At 40.6% G+C, this 20,727-nt stretch overlaps 1 protein-coding gene across 1 annotated transcript in view; it reads left to right on the top strand.

Moving 5' to 3' along the window:
- Positions 1 to 20,727, top strand: part of PTPRG (protein tyrosine phosphatase receptor type G) — a 374,823-nt gene that overhangs the window by 219,646 nt on the left and 134,450 nt on the right. Inside the window, 1 exon segment of the mRNA XM_029958316.1 lies at positions 17,555 to 17,650. Coding sequence (XP_029814176.1) covers positions 17,555 to 17,650 — 96 coding nt within the window.

Below are 20,727 nucleotides of genomic sequence, written 5' to 3'. Positions count from 1 at the left end.
CCCTGTCTAGAACAGGGCTGTTTTAACTTATCTGTATGTGGGTGAAAAAGGAGTATCTAAGTGATACAGTTAAGACAATGTAAGTAAACTTATGGATTGGACTGTGTTGCTCTGCTTGTAATTTATTGCGTTCATCTGGCACTTGTCAGGTTGCACTGGACAAATGCTTTACGTTCTGAAAAGATAATCTAATAGGGGCAGAACTTGGTATATGTATCCATGAATGCTATTGCATTTGTCTAGAAGAATAAATTTGATATCACATAGTATAATTAGCATGATTTTTTTGGTGCAGAGGCTGTTGAACATCTACCAACTTTTGCAAATCTACAGATGGGGGTGTGACTACCTGAGGAAAGACCTGTAGAAACAAAAATCCCAGGTCTGAACCTTCAGGGGGGCCCTGAGGACATGGACTTCCTTCCTATCCTCGCTCATTGAAACATCATTAACTGAGTTGTAAGATAATGTTCAAAGGAGACTTTATCTGTACAAACTCACCAGAGCTTCATTCCAGCAGGTCTCAGCACAGTGACTCGAGACACCTGTTCCATGTAAAGCTCTGAAAATTATCTTATGCATTTATTAAATCTCTGTTAATTTGAGGATGAGAAGACACAGGAAGTTGCTGCTTCTGTTTCTCTTGGTGACTTAGTGATCCTCAGAAACTGAAGCAAGGTATAATACAGGTTTGGAGAGAGACCTCTCACAACTCAAGGTGAAGGCCACATTCAGGTCCAGGACATGTGATTACAGCATGTGGGGACAGTGTGCTCTGGGGTGGCCCCATCCCTCCGGTTCTCTTCCTGTAGTGGGCACAGAAGTATTCATGATTGAACCTCACACACAGGCTGTTTTTATCCAAGTTTTTGGACCTTCCTTCTTTTCCACAGCAGGGTTTAGCTATGCAGCTTTATTTAGTATTCAGCTGGGCTTCAATTGCCAGTGAGATACTAATGGAAATTTATCGCATGTTGAACCTGAAGTGACATATATATATATGTTAAAATGCTGTGGGTTATTGCACACCTAAAAATACTTCGCTGTCCTTACTTTTTGAGCTTTTTTTATGTAAAGTCCTCAATCATTGCTTAGGATCTGGCACTTCCTTATTAATCTTTCTCTTTTTTTTTAATGGTAAGTTTTTCTAATGAGGAGGAAAGTACAATGGAAATTTTTGGTCACCAAGTTATCAAATCCTTCATCTTGTTTTCAGTCGTCATTCAAAGTGGAATTAGGAACAGGAGCATTTCATGACGCACTGTTAAATGATGATGAAACTACTTGATACTCAGAGTCAGAATCAGTGGCTACAAATTGGCTTTTTGCAGTAATTTTAACTTCTGCATTCTCCGTATGAGGAGATGGCCTTTACTGTTGATGGCTGCTTTTGAAATGAAGCCAAGATGTGCTCTAGCATGAAGGTAAACACAGTCTGACATGGTTTGCTGTGGAGAGCTTATCATCTCTAAAGGCTTCTGAACGCCACTGAGAGGTAAAAGGATGTCAGGATGAGGAGACAAGTATTTTTATGCCTTTTGCTTCCATCTTTTTACTCTTGACTATAAAAAGGCAACCTTTTTCTGTGGGGCAACATGGTGAATCTTTCTTTTCACAGACCTCTGGTGACCAGAGAATGCAAATTTCTTTCCCCAGGCTCTTTTATTAGGGGCAAGTAATATGCAAGCAGGCAGAGTTTTAGGAAAAACATCTTTAGGGAGCATGGATTAAGTCCAGCATTTTATATGAACAAGAGGTCTGCATTTTCCTGATATTCTAGAGCTTTGTGTGTTACATAAAAGCAGGTTCATCTGAAAACTCTCTCCATAGTCATGCCTTGATTCACTGAAGTTTGGATTGAATACTCTTTCTGTTCTCTCTACTTTTCTGCTCAGCAGTTCTTCCCTGGAATGACAGAGGGATGTTCTGGGGGGACAGAACAATTATTCCTTGCCAGTTAATCTGTAAGGATTTTGGCATTCTCAGGAGTTCCCACTCAGCTATCCCATGCATTTATTCTTCCTCTGGTACGTCTTGCTAAGACAACTTTCCTTGTGAACCCAAGTGCTAATTTTGCTTGTAAGGAATCTTTGCTGATGTCTAGAAGAACAAATTTGCATAGCCTGCTTTATTAGAGGGAGCAGGAGGGGCTACCTCCTCATTTTCTAAGGAGTTCTCTTTGAAGTCCAGCTAACAGGTGAGAAAAAATATCCTATTCCTCATCCACATGAGGACTGTAATGGAGTGTAAGGTATTTATCACCATCTTTGTTACGTTTCTGAGAGATTTAATAGTCCCCAGAATTGTTCATTTCTTAAGAGCTACGTGCTATTAAACTGAGGCATTATTTAGCAATTGGTGCTGTCTCAAGAGGATAATTACTCAGAAGTATCTATTTGAAAATTCATCTACTGCTAGTTGTATAAATGTCTACAGTGCCTGAAGTATTTAAATACTGAGAGGCTTTATGATTAGAGTTACCATATTACAATATTTAACAGAATGGTGGATTTCTATTAATATTGTGTGTGCTTAGATTCAAATGCTGGTATTTTCTCAGTGACTCATGGGAAACCCACACCTACTGGTGGCAATCCCACTGAGCAAAAGAAAGTAGGTACATTTTGTGACTTGTTACATCCCCAGGTGGAAGAATCAAGTGCTCACAAGTCAAAAAAGCCCCAGCTTACCACTGCTGAGTTTGGAGGGAGCGTGGCAGCAGCTGAAGTGGCTGCTGCCCATGGCGGGTGTGATGATGAAGTGCTTTGTGAAGGGAGAGTCTTCAATATTTGATCCATACTTGTGAAATTAATTGGATCTGTCTTTAACTTTGCCACTTAACTGTAAAGGCACTTGCATGTGTGTCTTTGAGTCTTCAAGAACCCGAGTGAGCAGTCAGGTTTTGATCAAATTGGTCAATGCATTCTAAAATTATTACAAGGGACTGACATGTCATGTGTAGACACGCACGCAAAGCAGGATCATATAAATCTCATTTTCTAGTTTAACTAGGTTAAAAAGAAGACTCTGAGTTTGCACACAGAGTAATGAACATTAAATTAGTTATTGCCACTCAAGGAAATGTTCCTGGAGTCCTTACAGAGAGCTGTCTGAACATGTGAGCTCAGTGCTCAGCAGTAGCAAAAAGGCAAATAGGAACATTAGAAATTACTAGGAAATGAGTGCAATCAACAGGAAAAATCTTTACTTTGTGGTACAGGTGACTTGAGCGGTTCTAATTGCCCATCCTCAAAAAAGCTGAGTATGTTGGAAAAAATAGAGGACCTTCAGTGACAAGAAAAAAAAGTAAATAGTTGTTGTGACATCTCAGCTTGGAAAAGGTGACTCTGGGCACATGATTACACAGTACCATGAAATCTCAAAGAAGCTAAATAAATATTACTTGTTAAGCTTCACAATATAAGTGAGGTTGTGATCCCAGAAGCACAGAAGGTGCACATTCAGGAACACTCCTCCTGCAGTGTTTCATAGTGCGGGAATTGTGGAACACCCTGTGAAATTATTTTCTAACGGTCAGCAATAAAAACAGGTTGGAACGAGGATTTAACAGAGTTCTGGACAGACCAGTCAAAGGATGGTCCTTGTGCAGCTTCCAGCTCAGAAAGGATGCTGAGGCTTGCTGGAAGCTGCAGGGGTGCAGTGAAGGGGACAGTTGCTGTTTGTCCATGTAAACACGTACTGTCTTGATTTACTGTCCATTAGTGCCTGGTACTTGAGACAGGATGCAGAGCCTGATGCACCTGTAGGCTGAACTAAGTGTTTTTATGAGGGCTCTCCAAGGTTATATATTAATGCAGCCTGGAGTGTCAGACAACATCCACGGCCATGCTGCTCTGGACAAGGTCTGTGCGGGGTGTTGTAAAGAAATTCTACAGAAGGAGGGAAGATTGAAATAATCTCAAACCCATCAAGATACCTTCTGAAATGTGTGCTTAAATGAGACGTGAATGGAGTTGGAAATTAGCAGAAAAAAATGGTGTTTTGTGAATGACTGGTGGGTGTAATTGATGGATACGCTGGTGCCACCGTTAGCCCTTGGCTGGGAGGCTGCACAAAGGAAGCTCTGGAGAGTGAAAGGGCCAGATGATTGATTTATTGATGAAGGGAAGGAGACAAACTGCAGTGCTCGCAATGCCACCATCTCCTGACATCTCAGGACCCTGTAATACCAACACACCAACCACTGGGTGTTCTGGGAAGCCCGTCATGATCCTGAATGTGTTTTGAACTGATCAGAGCAGCAATGTGGGCAGCTACCAGAGCTGCCACTGACTTCTGCTAAATCTTGAGCAGCCCTTTGGTGTGAGAGGTACGCTGTGTCTTCTTTGTTTGTCCTTTTCTTCCCCCATCTCTGTTCTTTTCCTTCCTATCTCTTTCCTCTGTCTGTGAAATACAAGCCTGGCACAGTGAGCCCAGACACATTCTCTTTCACAACACTGCTGTGATCCTGTGCCTGGCAAGGCAGGGAAAAGCTGTGTCCTGTGCCACCTGACAGGAGTTACCAGGTGTTGGAGTGGCTGATAACAGCCCCTTTTACTGCCTGCTTTTCACAGTAATGAAGTTGCAAGTATCAGTCGCAGAAGCTGAGTTATCTGTCTGTGCACTTCTTCTCTTTTTGCCGTTACATGTTTTTATTCTGCAGAAATTAGGACTGGACTGCAGAACTGGCTGTAGCCCATCTCACCTGTTTTTCTGAAGGAGAATGTTTTTCACCACATTTAATACTATCCCTAGATTGTTCTTGCAAGGAAAACCCATTTGCTAACGGAGGTGGGGATAAGGCATATGGTGAAGCTAGGAGACTTGATTGTTTATATTTTAAATTCCTTATTTTTCTGTACTGTTCTCAACTTTTATCCTATATCTTTATTAAACAGTTGTAAAGATGTTTGAATCATTTTTGTTGCCACGGAACTGAGCAGCCTAGGTTTGTGCTCTCAACTAAAACCACATTTGACTTTTCAGCCTCACAGACAGGGTCATGTTAACACCTTAATCTATGACTTTTCATACTCTTTTTTATTAATGTGAGTGAACCAAGATGTTGGATGCTTTTTCCCCTGGAGTCACAGGCCCTGCTGCTGGAAGGCAGGATGAGGCTCTGGGTCACTGGTGAATACTATTATATGAACAGGGTAGTTCAACTCCCTCAAGATCAAGCAGATGACATTACAGCTGTTGGATTCAGGTCACATCACTGCCTTTTCTTGACAGCAAGGAGAGTGAGATGCATGCTTCTGTTAAGTGAAAATGGAGATTATTGAGTAAACACAGACTTTCTCATGTAGGGCTCTAATTACAAGCCTGCAATATTTCTGTCATAAATTGACCTGGAAGACTTCTCTTAGTGAAGCGTTAGCATTAGCTGCTGACAGCCTTTGGAGTGTGTGTGTTTGACAGGGGATCCTGTGGAAGGAAACCAGAATGCTGGATTAAAGAACAAAGCTAGCCAAGGTGGAGGAGGAAAGCTAAAAAAACCCCTGAAATTGGACATGAACCCTCTGCAGCAAGCACTGCTGCTCCTGAGGTGTTGACACAGGAGTCAGGAGGCAATGCCCGGACCTAATTTAAAAGAAGAAATACTGCGATAGGAGCGTGACCTTTGAAATATGCTGGGGTAGGATGTTTCGCAGGTTGAGTGAGGAAATAGGGGTTTTTTTTGAAACTGGACATTTGGGAATATCCACTGGCTGTGCACTCTTAGGTGGCTGGTTATGATCAAGGCTGGATGGTTAGAACACATTTGGACCATGTCTTGTTACTATATACTGTTAACTTTAAAATTCTCTTTGAGATTCCTTTCTGAGTTTAATCTCCTTTCAATATTTGAGAGCAGCATATGCTCACCTTTTTCTAAACCTTTACTACAATAATAGGAAAGTTTAAAATTTAAATCAAGGCTTTAACTTTAATTCTGTTCCTTGAGCCATGGTGTATTTTAAATAGATGGTGGTATATTTGAACAATCTGTTTGGCAATACCTTGCTGACCACGACTGAGATTTATGCAAGTAGTTTTATCTCAGATTTGTGATTCATAATATATCTTCTTATGAAAAGGTTAAATAAAAGAAATACAACTTTTACAGGACATAGACTATAAACAGACTCTTAAATGAATCCGTGATTTGTAGGTTAATATTTGAATTTTTAACTTCAGTGCCACACTTTTAATATATTTCAAGTTCCTCCATCCAAAGCTTACTTTATATTCCGAAGGCGTGCGATTGTTTGCTGTAATCTCAAGAGAAGATAAGCATGACATCTGGTTCACACCTGTGGTTTTAGGGATAAGAGCATAGCTGCTTTATGTATTATTCAGGGCGCTCTGTTGAAACTGCAAGGAATTTGACTCTTTGAGGCCCTTTGTCCCGAGGTTTTTATACTTGTTTAAAGTAAACATGAAATATAGAAGTCGTCTCTCAGTAGGTATTGAATAGACTATTTATTCCAACCTATGCCTGCCTCCAGGAGGAAAATTAGTTATGCAGGTTAATTATCAGATTTATGATAAAGACTTTACTTGTGCAACTCCCATATTTCAGAAGTTCCATTGAGGCGTTTCGTGCTGTGACAGAACAGCCAGGAGAGGCGAAAGTACCAGTAACACGTACCATGGTGTGGTTTCGTGTGGCAGGTGGTACCTCCCCACCCACCACAGCCCAGCCCTGGCTCTCCACGCTGTGTAATGGGGAGAGGCTGCACCATTTTTAGTGTTTCCAGTTTCCATTTGTGGTTGCTGTCACAATGCAAGTGTCTGGGGCTGGCGGTGACAGCAGTGGCTTGAGCAAGAATTAGATTGGTTGGGCCCCTCTGGAGCCAGAGACACCGAGAGACTGGAGAAAAGCTAGTGGCTGTCATACTGAGAACCAGAACTTCTCTGGTGTCCTTTACCCAGGTGAATTGTGCAAATGTGAGGTGCTGAGGCAGAAGAGGTGCTTTCGGGGAATACACAGGTGTGAGCCAGAGTGGAAATGTGACTCTTGGGCTTGAGAATCGTTTCTATTATTAAGATGCAGAGTCGAGGGAAACTGGTGCAGGGCCTGGCTGAGCAGGGACACAACTGGGCGTGCCTCCCCCGGGAGTGTGTACTGAAAGCTGTACTGAACCACAGCCTGTGAAATTTTGACTCAAATGCTGATCTGGTGGCACTGTTGTGTTAATCGGGACTCAGAATAGTTCTACAAGCTTTTCTTTCAATGTCAACGGGCCTGAGAGGTTGTTTTAATCATATTATATAAGGTGATGCCACAAGAGAACAGCAGAGTCAGATGCACCAGGGGACTCTCAACATGGCATCTGCAGAGAGGTATGAGTGTGGGAGGGGCTGAGAATCAGAGTTGGTTTTCTGTTTCATAGGCATGGAAGAATAACTATGACATTTAGCAAAGGACCATTACAAAATGTGTTTGCAGATGTGACAGTGGACAAGGTTTTAACTTTAAAAGACTACAGAATTTCTAGCACTTTTACCTTTCCGTCAGTTTTACTGCTTACCTCAATATTTTACTTCTTGCTGTGCTGTAGTTCTTTCTGATTTGTTAGTGTAAATACAGAATCATGTCCTAAACACACTGGTGCCATTAAGGTGGTGTATTTCTGTATGCATGTGTCTGTATAAAAGGTCACTAAGATGAGAAGTTTACAAATTTCTTAACACTTCACTTCAGATGTGTGCAGACTTCACTTTCTTCTCGTAAAACAGTTAGAGGCTAAGGGTAAAGAAACCTAGAAAATTAGAAACAGAATATGGAGGTATTACATATAAGGTTTTCCAAGAGACTGGGGAATTTGGGTAGGCAGCCCATGGTGGGGAAGGATTTCAATTTGAGGTATTTTCAGGAGATCCTGAGTTTTAGAAAGGATATAGTGTACTCAGTCCTTGCATATTAAACCCTTTTGAGAATTTTGAAGTAAAACACCAATATTAAGCAGCTGCATTAGAAAAATCCTTCTCGTGTTCAAACGGGATGGCTGTGGCAGAACTAGTGCTGTCCCTTCCTCCAGGAATCTGCAAATAGCTGCTGAGACCTCTGATGCTGAGTGCCCTGCTTGCTCTGCCTTTGGCATTATAGTGCAGCCTGAGATAGATGTGTATTCTGCAAAATATGGGAAAGCCCATATTATTTTTACCCTCCAAGTACACTCTTGTAATGGACTGGTTCTGCTGTAACTGTCCATATACTTCACAGTTCATAAATAAAAATAACTCTGGAAGTGTACAGCCTGAAAGATTTCACATCCCCTCAGAGATAGGAATGGCCTTTTGCCCAGCAAAACACTACTGAAAACGTACCCCATCTGCTGCATAACTTTGAATCCAGAGATGCAATGAAACTGTAAATACCTCAAAATTTGTTCTGAGGCATTTGGAAGTTCATGGAAGACCTTGCCTTCTCCCTTTAAAAAAAAAAAAAAAAAGAAAGAAAAAAAGAAAGAAAGAAAAAAACCCAACAACAAAAACAGTGGAAAAAACCACACACAGAACATTTTGAATTCCACAGTACAAAAAGAATAATTTGCACTAAGATATGAACTCTCAGAGGAATGAATACTTGTGTTAGTGCATCTTTAAAGTGAACAGGATATGAAATTGTATTAATCACACATGCAAGGCAAAGTGTGCTTTTGTAGGGTTTACTCTTCAAGTGCAACTCCTTTCTTTTCCCTGAAGAGCACTGGAATGTGTTTGGTAGGAAATCCAGTTCTCTCCATTCTAGCAGCACTTCTTGATGTTTGAAAATGTAAATGGATGCTTGAAAGATGAGCTGAAGTATGGACAGTTTGGGTATTCTGAAGTTTAAAACTCTTCAGTAGTGTAGTTCTCCTTGCAGAAAGGCCACGGGAAACAGATGAAGAAGACATCTGAAACAGCCACTTTTGGGTGGAGTTCAGAGCTATTCTGTTCATATAGTTAGTCCATCCGGCTTGTCTTAGTTGCTGTGTCATTTGGTGCTTAGCCACTTTCTAAATTGCCCGTTTCAGATTTTCAACCATGCCAGCAGCTAAGTATTGCCTCTAATTTTTCCATTTGGACAGCCTTAGAAAGCCAAGTTTGTCTCAGCATTGCGTGTTTCTGCTCTCTTACTTGGAATATGCCGCCATTAGACAAAGCCACTGGGGGTGAGACTCAGAACTACTCGATAAATAAACCACGAAGTCTCTGGCAGAGTCAGAGTCTGGTAGAGGAACTAAAGACCAGTGAAAGACCATCTGACCTCCCAGAGCCTGGGAAGGTGCCCTCGCGCGTGCGGAGCAGCGCCTTGCAGTAATTGTCTGCACTGAACTCCTGCGACATCAGCTCTCTCGTGGAACAGGTTGGATTGGAAGAGACCTCAAAGATCATCTAGTACCAAACCCCCTGCCATGGGCAGGGACACCTTCCACTAGATCAGGTTGCCCACAGTCCCATCCAACCTGGCCTTGAACACTTCAGGGATGAAGCACAAACAGCTTCTCGTGACATCTTCTTATGTCAGTTATGAGCTGGTTAGAAGTTGGTACTGGTATTAAGGAGGCAGCATACTGTCTCCATGAGGTACCTGTGTGACTATTCTTATTGCAATATCAAGCAAATGGACACAAAATTGTGGGTTTTTCCAACAGCACTCCAAATGGTACTTTATTTCCCATAATTTTCAACTGTGTGTCACTCTTTCCATTTATTTCTATTTTTTCATGTTTTTCTTCATGAAACGTCTAGTTAGGGAGGGATGGACAATGACCATTTAGTTTATATGAGGAAACAAGGCTCAGAAATGGGCAGTGATCAATGCAAGATAGCAGAAACTCTCTGGTAGTCTTTGCAGTCCAAGGACTAATAGGTTTCAACTTCTCAAGTCACCAAAAGACTTGATTTGGTACCTCTACCCAAAAATCAGAATACTGAACTATTTATCTCTCCTTTGTTTTGATCGGCTTCTTAATCTTTTCAGGAGGGAAAGAGCTTTGCGTTTTCAAGGTTTTTCTCACAGACCTGAAGGCAACAGCCATGGTGATTTTAAAATTGCAGTGAAGATTCTCCTGGAATCACATCATTCCAGTTCCTTGGACTTTAACTGAAATACCATATGTAAGAAACCCTCTTATAGAGAGGTACAAATGAGCAACACTGTGTGGTGCAATCCTTTATCCTTTTTTTATTTTTATCTCCTTCTCTCCTTGGATCTCTTCCATTCCTTGGACATGTGGTTCACATCCCTTTTACAAGCTAACTGAGCACCCTATTGTACACTTACCACCCACGTTTCCAGAAAAAGAGCCTCCTAAATTTGTGTGTCTAACAAGATGCTGTGATGTATCTGGATACACAGGTATAATTACCACAGGATGGAGATATTTTAAACATTCTTAGAAGATGAGAAGGAAAGGTTCAAAAAAGCCTCCTGCTCATTATGCTTCCGTTCTTGTTTACATCTTGGTATTAAAGTGTTAGTGTTATAATTTCCTGTGTTTGGAAGGAGGTCAAATGTGAAACAACACTTGTAACACGGAGGAGGATCAGAAAGAAGAGGCGCTGCATTGGGAGGTAATAACCACAGCTCCATAATTCAGGGGTCTTGTGTGTTGTGAAAGAGAAGACTTACTGCAGATTTTTTGTTGGTTTTGAATGATTTATAACATTTTACTTGTGGCGGAGTGTTGCAATCTATGTTGTCATGGAAATTCTATTGAATTTATGGTTCCATTTATCCAAAACGATTTTCCAGACTTCATTTCATGGTGAATCATATGGCTGTTACTTGGAGTACAAAGCAATTGCAAGAAAGTTTCATGTTAAGGAAAGCATAAACACTGACACCGTTATTTTCATATTACAGAAATACAAATGAATGCAACATGCAGCTTTTTAGCATCAAATCTGCCTTCATTGTGTAATGACTCACTGAGTACACATGAGATGAATTTTCTTGTTTGGGATGGGAGCAGGCCTAAGGGGTATTTATTTCTGGCAGAAGAAATCAGGGAAGTTTCTGGCTTACCAATGCCCTTTTCTCTTAACATTCAGGACTTAACACTCAAGATACTGAGTGATATGGCCACAATCCAACAATGTACTGAAGCCCAGGGCAATGCTGTGAGCACCATGTTTCCTCTCTGTTCCTACTGAGCTGTCACTGGACCACTCACAGGTTTAAATGCTGTTCAGACTTAGGGGCAGAACGTTCCACAACTGTCAACTTTCAGGTTGAATATGACTATGAAATTGCTTAGTCTCAATTTATACCATAGATACACCTACTGTGTTGTTTGCAGACAACAAAGCAAGAATTAAAGCTTACTATTAAAAAAGATGAAAGGGAAATTTACCATACTTCTAAGGGATCATCTAAATTGAGTTAAGTTCTGGTATTTCACTTGCATGATCTTTGCTCTTCCTGTTGTTTCAGCTCCTTTCATTTTTTTCAACCTAGCATTGTATTCATTATCAAGTTGCGATTACATTAGGGCAAAGTCCCTGTCTGACTCTTTGTTTTGCAATTCTACCCAGCACACTTTTAGGCACTGTAAAATACTAAGTTATGACATTCAGAATACATCTCTGTACCTGCCTAACTATAGTTAAAAATTCACTGATGAATAATAGACTAGGCAGGAAAAACATGCCATTATCTGCTCCTGTTCAACTTTATCTTTTCAAAAGAATGCAATATACTCTGTGTTATTACATCAGGCTCTAGTAGGAGAACTGGAAAACATCACGATTCGCTCTTCCCTCCGCCTTTTCTAAGCAGATTTTGAATATGTTATAAATGATAAGTTTCATGGGTTTTTTAAAGAGAATATAATGAGAAGTCAAACATCAGATTTTATTGCCCCAGTGTACATCTCACACTCCAGTAAACACACAGACTGCAGGACAGTTATTCTGAATTTTTAGTGCTGCAGTGAAGATTACATTATGTCTGTAGAAAATTTTTATTCCAGCCAAATGGATCATATCATCCAGTTCACTGGAAATCTATGCACATATTTAAAGCAGAAGTAAGTTACATACGAGCTTTCAATTAAGAAAAATCATGTATGATTCATAATCTTAGCACAGAATTTATTGTTGTGTGAGAGGATTTAAATCCAGTTGTAAAAGCGACTGAGAATAATTTATTCTCACAATGTAAGCAGCAAAGGCACTGATTAAGAATTAGTATATTCAGTGCTTAACTCCATCGTTTAAAGCAAACATTTCAAAATTTTTGGTTCACCACTCTGCAGGGATTTGCAGTCTACCTGCAATGCCTGGGTGTTCTGCTCTTCTGAAAATACTCTCAGTCTCTAAAGCAGTACATAATAAACCACATCGCTGTTGCCTCTGCGTCTTGCTGCCTGATTCATCAAAAAATTGGCTGGCCTATAAAACCTTTTATTTTTTTATGCTTTTTTACCATGCTTCAAATTGCATGGTAGTCCTTGGATTGCTGGAAGGAAACGAGCGGAAAGCTAATTCCGATGATCTTTTCCCTTGCACCAGAATTCCTGATACTATTGAATATTCTGTACTCCACATCTGTGACAGCACAATGAGCCTTTGTTCATTTTTTAATCTAAAGAGAAATCTGCTGTAGGAGGTTGCACAGGGTGATAGCAGCCCAATTTAAAAGTCTCAATTATTTATTTTTAAAATACTTGGCATCTGTCTATGGAAAATGTACTTGCTTGGTTTCCAGTCTCTTAGAATGGCTTTGAACTCACTCACATCTTCTGGGATCTATCAAACGCTCATTGTGGCTTTTCTCTCATAAGTGCTGAATGAGTTTGGCCATGATAGTCTGTATTGGATGTAAACTTTGTGTCTTTGTAGTGGGGTAATGAGAGCAAAGAGATGTCATGCATGGGAATGGTGATTTCTGTCTGGATGTGTGTCGTGCCAAGCAGAGGAGGAGCAACTGAGCAGAGAGATGGAGCCTTTTATTTGTGAGTTGGTGGCGGGGGGAAGCCATTCACTGGAAGCAGGCTCAGGTTTTGCAAGCCAGTGACATTTCATAATGAGGGTTTAGTCATTCAGAGGTAATTGTACTTAATAAAATCAGAACTGGTCTCTGGTGGGCAGTATTTCTCAGTAATACACACGCACATTTTGGACAGCCTGTCCTTACAACATCAGCGTGGTGGCAGCCCAGTTCGGCATTAAAATCTAAGCACAGAGCAGGGCCCGACATTTTGCCAAGTCTGGGATACACCAGATTTCTGCAGAGGTTGGAAGAACACAGTTGAAGAAAGGTGTTTCTGCAGAGAATAGATTTTCCTGGGGAGGAGGGGGTTGCCTGCCCCCAGGTCATAGTGGAGGGTAGGAGTTTGGAGGGAAAGACTCTCCAGGCTGGAGAATTACCCACGTGTATGTGATGTACTCACTTGTGTGTTGTGAGCTGGAAATAGGCCTGGAGTGCTTGGAAACTGTAATGGTTGGGCACTGGATTTTCCTGGACAGCAGACACTAGAAAACATGACATGTTTCCTTAGGATGACTGGCAATTATCTCCTGGGTTATGGCTTTCTCTCTAATCCTCTGTTTTAAGGCACTTGTAACAGTCTGAAGATTTGGCCCTCAGTAAGGTTTTTTCCAAGGCTTAATCTGTGCTGTACAGCAAATCTCTCTCAAGTTTGAAAACAATTCTTTTATAGTGTGAAGAGTGTCAAAGCATGAAGTTTTTCCATTAAAAGCAAACTCTTGCTCTCTCCCTGCCTTGGTAAAGCTCTGTAGCTGCAGTAGTTGATAGCATTTTAGGATGGAGAGTCTTCCTGCAAGAAAAGTGCCTTTGTGTCACTAGGGACAGTTTGTCTCAGCTTAGTTTTATCAAAATACGGAAAATTTCTAGTTGCTTGGACACTACATGGTTTTTATAATAGATCTTTACAAGGTACATGCTAGCACACTGCTGTGTTCCACATCCGAGATTAAGGAAGCCCATGTAAGCCTTTCCCAGCCTTGTTGGTTATAGTGGGGATGGATGTGAAAGTCTTATAAATCTAATATATTGTACCACAGAGGACAGGATGCTCGTGCCCTCTGGGACCTGTGCCACAGGGAAGGCTGTTTGGAGCACTGTCAGCATGGATGTGTGGAACAGAGTATTCTGACTGCAGACAGGTAGTGTCGCATTATAGAAACTATGAAGGGTATTTCAGGCTTTCCCATTACTGTGGGATTCTCACAGCCTCTAAATTTTTTGATTTTTTTTAATTTTGGGAAATAGAAGCTATTGTGAAATCACATGCAAAAATGTACAGAAATTATGGTTTGTGGTGCTGAAATCAGGCAGGGCCACAATTCAGGCTGGACGTGCAAGCCTGGATGATGCTCCATTCTGCATTTTGCAAATAGCAAATCATAATAGGATCCAAATTTTCTTTAGCTTAAAAGCCTCTTTGTTGCATTCTGTGCTACGGCTTTGTATGTCCCAGGCAGAGACAGCAGAAGTCATTTATATGCAAAGTGCACCATATATTGTATATACTAATTATATAATAAGGAGTAATAATGAAAATTTTCTAGCATGTTTAGGCCACTTAACTATGCAGTGAAATTAATTTTACAGTTAACTGTCTTATTCCCGCTTTGTACATAAAGAAAGTTATCCCACCCATAGAAAATATTAAATTAACTATCTGCTGATAAATGTATTCAATATTATGTATATTATGTATAAAGGAACAAAAATACATTTGATACATTTGCATTTTATTTTAAATTGGGGAAAACAGATGAGACTGTATTATGGAAGAGAACAATATGTGATCACATAATTAGAAAATTGTCATAATACTAATGCTCAGCAGTGTCCAGGTGTGGTTTAATGAGCAGCCTGAACTGTGAGGCTTTGAGAGTGAAACTTTACTGTCTTTTTTGCATTTGCTTTGCAGTGTATGCGTGTGTAAATTATATAATAGCAATTCCTCAGAGACTCTACTCCTAAAATGTTCCTTCTAGCTGTATGAACACATAAGGAAACTACTGTATGACAGATGACGATAATTTTTCATACAAGACAGTTCCCCTTGACGTGATGGATGCAGAGAGAGGAACCACACTCTCTGGAAAAACACCAGGGAGCAGTGGTAAAATGTTCCAATGTGTATGGTAATCAAGGCAGAGTGTGGTTCTTGATTAGTCTGTGAGATTGCACTGCTGAGACGAGGGATCTGAATAAAGCACTATTTTTTACCAAAGCCCTTTGCACTGCTATCCAAAAGTGTATTGTAAAAATTAATTTCCTTAAAATGCCGTGAGCAAAATTGATCCAAAATGATTTTGGCATATGCTGAATTCACTCAGTGATGCTTTTCTTCATAAACTCCTGTGAGGACTATATAGTGAAGTGTTTTATGTAAGGTGTACATAATTTTAGACTTTATTTTAAACAGGAGTAAAATGTAATTTATGTTTTCTCAGCTTTGATCTGTGCTGGCTAAACTGAAGTTTAAGCAACTCTACCTGAAACAAATTGGTTCTAATTTCTGCATCAATGAATGCCTGTACCTTGATCTGCATTTGTTCAAAGCATGAGTTGTCGGAATCTAGAGGTACCACCAACTTTGTGAGATATCACCAGCACCTCTGTGTGTGCTGTGAGAACTCTGGAAATAAGAAGGCCAAAACAGGGGAAGAAAATTGCTTTCAAATTTTATGAAGCTAGTGTGAGTGCAAATTTTTTCTTTTTTTTTTCTGTGGGCCATTTGGAGTGTGCTCTTACTTCATCCTCCTGCTGAAAAAAGTACCTCTACCTCTGAAGTCTCTGATCTTCATCTTGGCTTTCTCCCTGAATGATGATGTTTTATTATCTGTATGATACTAGCAAAGCACCTATCCATTACAGGCAATATATCCTGTCAGAAGCCTGGGAATCAGTAAATGTGAGTAGGAATATATCTGAGCAAGATAAAAGGGTATACTCTCATCTGGCATATACACAATATGGGGAAAATACTTGCATTTGTGGATACAGGAGGATTTGTCATACAACTCTATCTTGGAAAAACCCAAACTAGTGTTTGAGTCCAGCAGAGTATTTTCCTGCAGAAGGACTTGCAGGAGGGAATGATGGTCAGAGTGGCAGTGTGTTGGGATGCACGGACAGTCTCAGCTAGACCTTCTTCTCCCTTAAACTGTGGGCTGTGTGGGTGTCTCCTCTCACCTAGTGATGCTGTGAAAAGGTTGGGTAACAGGGGATGGGCAGCAGAGAAGAAGGAGTGAGTGCACAGGGCTCAGGCAAGGGGCCAGTGGCAGAGAATCCTGGTGGGTCCATTCCCATTTCATAGCCAGAAACAGATTTATTTTTTTACTTGCATCAGTGTGCACAAGGGAGCCTACACATCAGCCAGCCAGCACTGGTTTGGATCGTGGAATCCATGCGGGAGGTTCCCTGCATAGCCCCAGGAGCAACTGCTGCAAAATCCAGTTCTTGTGCTTGGCTGTCACCATCAGGCACGTGGTTTTCATTTGTATTGTGTAGGGCACACACATAACAAACATTACCAATACTGAATTTGTCCTGTGACTGTACACACCTGCACAGTGTAATGTTGAGAAGGGAGCATTGCTTTTTTTGGATGTAAGCCAGACCCTTTGTGGAGCAAGTCATGGCTGATGCAGATGGACTAACACTAGGGGTTTCTCTGGGAATGGAGGGGTTGAACAGCTACTGGAGAAGCAGCAGTGTTTGGATGGCTGGCAGAAGTGGGAGCTCAGCTACTGTGGGAAGTGGAACAAGAACCATGCAAGAAATTAAGAGCAGGACCACCCATGGGCCTCTGTAGGTTGCCCTTATTCATGGCAAGTGTGTATATAGGAGTGGGATTGGTCACTAGCAAGATTGTATGGAGGAAACTGTTTCTTGTTTCTCTATTTGTGTAACTCCAGCGTTTTCTAGTTTGGGGTAATCATTGTTCTCACCCTCTTTTACTTGGGGTTTGTCTAATTATTAATATTTATTATTCATCTGAAAATGACATCAAAATATCTGGGTTTGTCTCGTACTTCTTGCAGAGTACTAACGCTTTGGAAATAAAAGTCATGAAATTTAACTGAAGACAGGGAAAAGTCTGACCCCTAACTGGTAGACCTGAATATCAGAGGCTCATAAAAATGCATTGCTACGGAGACAGACTTTTATCTTACAAATTGCTTTAGGAGTAAAGGAATAACTCTAAACGTTGAAATCCTTTTCAAAATTCTCTATGGTTTCTGAGATAAATATGTTTAGCACATTTAACAGAGCAGGAGATGAGCCTGCAATGGGCAAAGAAATGAAGAGATGCTGGCAGAAAGCACAAAGTTTACCATCTAAACAGACTGACCATTCTGTTTATCCTTGGGTTTGGTATTAAAATGCATTGCATTGACTCTGTTCCCTGCTTACTGTCCCAGTAGAGCAGTCATGCTATTAATCAAGATGCTGGTTAAACAGCATTGTTCAGCAGAATTCCTTTTTCTCAGGTTCATAACACTGGCTTTACATACAATGTGTGTGCATTACCTCATTTGAAAACTGTATGAATCAACACTAATGTGATTTTTTTGTTGGTTTTAATTTTTACAGATGCAGATTTACTTCTACAATCCCGATGACTTTGACAGTTTTGGAACAGCAGTTCTAGAAAACAGGGTAGTAGGAGCCATGGCTGTGTTTTTTCAAGTAAGTTTAAACAAAGGCTATATCCATAAACCAAAGCGTTCACCGAGTACTATTTAATTCATTGAATTGTTTCAAGCTTAATGGATGCATCTGTTTTCTTGTTCCCACCTGTCTAAGTGAAAGATATTTCATATTGTCTATGTGTGATTTAAAATGTAAATAAGTATATTTAAAAACATAATGAAAAATTTTGCATGAATTGTTCTGATTTTATAGCTGCTCTACAGATGCAGATTGGAGAACACATTTATCACGGAACTTCCTTCACTGCTGAAGCACATTGCTGCAGTTCCTGGAATACTAACAAACCAACACCAACTGGTTCTGTTTAGGGAAAACTTAAAATTCAAACATAGCTGGAGAGAAAATTAATCAATAAGTTTCATCAATCTTATCTGTAGCAGCTTCTTCTAAATTGTCATAGTAACAAGTTCTTGAACAGACCAGGTTTCCAAATGAGTGAATTTATGCATCCACTTTTTTAAAATGCATCCTGAGAGTGGGGCTGCTGGGGGAGCTCATTTATGGTTCAAAACGCTCCAGAACTGTGGTGTGGGGCAGGGACTGCTGCTTGCCATGGCTGGCGTGTGAGCCATGTGACAATGCTGTTAGCAGGGTGAGCTTTTTGTCACGTTGCATCAGAAACAGGATTTTTACCTTTCTGACTCGAGGGTGAATTGAATGGAGAGAGGTGGAGCTACTCCATACCACCAGGCAGTCACAGGCAGAGAAACGGCTAATGAAGATTTGAAATATCTTAAGGTCTGGCTTTTCAAAAGAGAGAAAAGGAGAGAGGGAAGAGCAAGAGAAAATGCTGATTCTCTGTGAGGTTTCACACTAGTTTTTACTGAGGAAGAAAGTGATCTTGCTGTTATCTTTGTGAAGCCAGATAAAAAGGAATATGCAAGTACCCATATGTAAATACCTCCCTTTTTCTTATGATGTTAGAGTGACAAGCCTGACTCTGCTGCTCAAATTAAGTAAGGTTGTCTTTTTCCATGTCACTGATTTTGATCAAATGCTTTGATAAGGAGAAAAGGACAGATCCTTGTATTGCATAAATTGCTGTAACTCTGCTGACATCAGGCTAGTGGAAGGAGGCATGTTAAATTCATCACTGTTGGATTCTGAGCACTCCTGTGGCATTTCATGTTAGGGCAAAGTTGGTGGAGATGCGATAATTTGCAGTGGCATACCATGATGATTCCCCAGACTTCTTAATCTTGATGTGATATGGGAAGCTTTGGGCAAATTGAATTTGACCATATGAGACAGAAGTTTAGAAACAGAACAGCCAAAGGCTGGTTTGTACCACAGTGAAGAGCTGTGGGTTATGTGGGTGTGCTATGTCAGGAGCCTGCGTTGTGCCGTGGTGTGCAACACGTGTTGTGGCATCATCTGTCTGGAATTTAATTGCTAAATTACCCTGATGTGCCTCACATTGGCCATGTGAAGCACTGCCCCATGTCACACCATTGCCTAGTCTGTATGTGACATTTATTCCCTAAATCCTGGTTTTAGAGTATCTTAAAATTGTAGTGGGACTGTGTTTCGTATTCCCCACCTGCAAAGCCAGGTGCTGCACGTACTGCAAGTCCCACTTTGCACAATTCCAAGGGAGCCATTAACTCACTACAAATAACTTAAAATAATCTGTAATGCTGTTAAAAAAAAAATCTTTGATTGTAGGAGACCTCAGGCTCTTCAAGACCACAACTGAGTGTTGCGGTCCCTTCAGGGAAGCAGAAATCTATACTTCTCATCATTTCCAGCCCTGCAGGCCGCAGGACATGAGGCTGTAAAGTCTGGATGATGGTGCAGCTGGGCTCCTCTGCTCCAGGAGCCATGCAATCTGAAACCATTACTGATAAACAGTCTCTGATCTTTTCCAGAGAGTGGGGCTAAGGTAATTCTTTGGCAAAGTGACCCAGGGACAACCTGTTTTGCGGCAGAAAGGAAATGGGTTTCTTCTTTTGGTATTTTTTGGTTTTGGTTTTGGTTTTTTGCCTTTGGGTTGAAATGAGAAATCAATGCTGTGCAGTTAAACTTGTGAGTGTATCAGGTTTTCCTTCTGGATAGCTTTCCTCCAAGACAGAGAACAGTCAAGGAAGATTTGTAGAGCCCAGAGTCCCCAGTCTGGAAGGGCATGTGCTGAATTCTGGCCTGTGTAAGTTAACTCTAAGGACATCAAGATGACAACTACTGTTTTGGTCATCATGAGGGTTTTCCAGAGTTTGAGCCTGAGTTGTACGTAGGGTTATCAATGGGTGATGATAATCCTTTGTACATCTGTACTTTGTTTGCCTAAGGTGCTCTTTTAGCTCCCTCAGCTGTGTGTTGTGTGCTGGAGCTGGTGATCCACAACTTGGAAAAACCTTTTTATTCAGAAATACTTGGTGTTCCCTGAGCCTTGCTCCCCAGGGCTCCACATGGATAAGCATACCATGGCTAGTATTCCATGGAGCTAATTTAAAGCTGTCTTTTAAAACTAATTCTTAGTGACTTTTGAATGAAATGTCTCTAAGATGTCCATGGTCACATTTTGATTGGCAGTTTAGATTACTCAAGTACTAATTTTATAGCTTTCAGTTTTCCAGAGCTGTAGTCCCATCTCAAACTCATTTACCTAGAACTTAGTTGTAAAAAATTGTAGCACGAGAGGCCATACTGTTTTTTACAAATGCATTAAAAAACTGAATCATGCCTGCTTTCCTATGTAAATATTTTAACATCAATTATTGGATAGATTTGCCATTAAGTCAAGACTTGGATTTTTGCTAATGCAGTAATGCTGTGTTGGAATGAATGTGTACTGCACCAACTGAGTTTATAGTCTGGCAGGTGTTTTTTGTTTGACTGATGTTCACAAATGTTCCTTTGAAAATCAGATTCTCTGGTGAGTGAACATTATACTGAACTATATAATTATTGGTGAAACATTAAATAATTAAGAACCCTCTTTCTTCCTTTTTAAATAATTTAACTTGGACCATATAAAAATTTTCCTTATTGAATTCATTATTTCAGGGGCAATTTCCAGGTAAAGTACATTAGTTCTGAACAGGTATAACTGAAGC

Source organism: Manacus vitellinus, unplaced genomic scaffold, assembly GCF_001715985.3.
Source record: "Manacus vitellinus isolate BGI_N305 unplaced genomic scaffold, ASM171598v3 scaffold_14_pilon, whole genome shotgun sequence".
NCBI lineage: Eukaryota > Metazoa > Chordata > Aves > Passeriformes > Pipridae > Manacus > Manacus vitellinus.
Note: the sequence above shows the minus strand (reverse complement) of the source record. Positions and strands in the feature narration are given on the sequence as shown.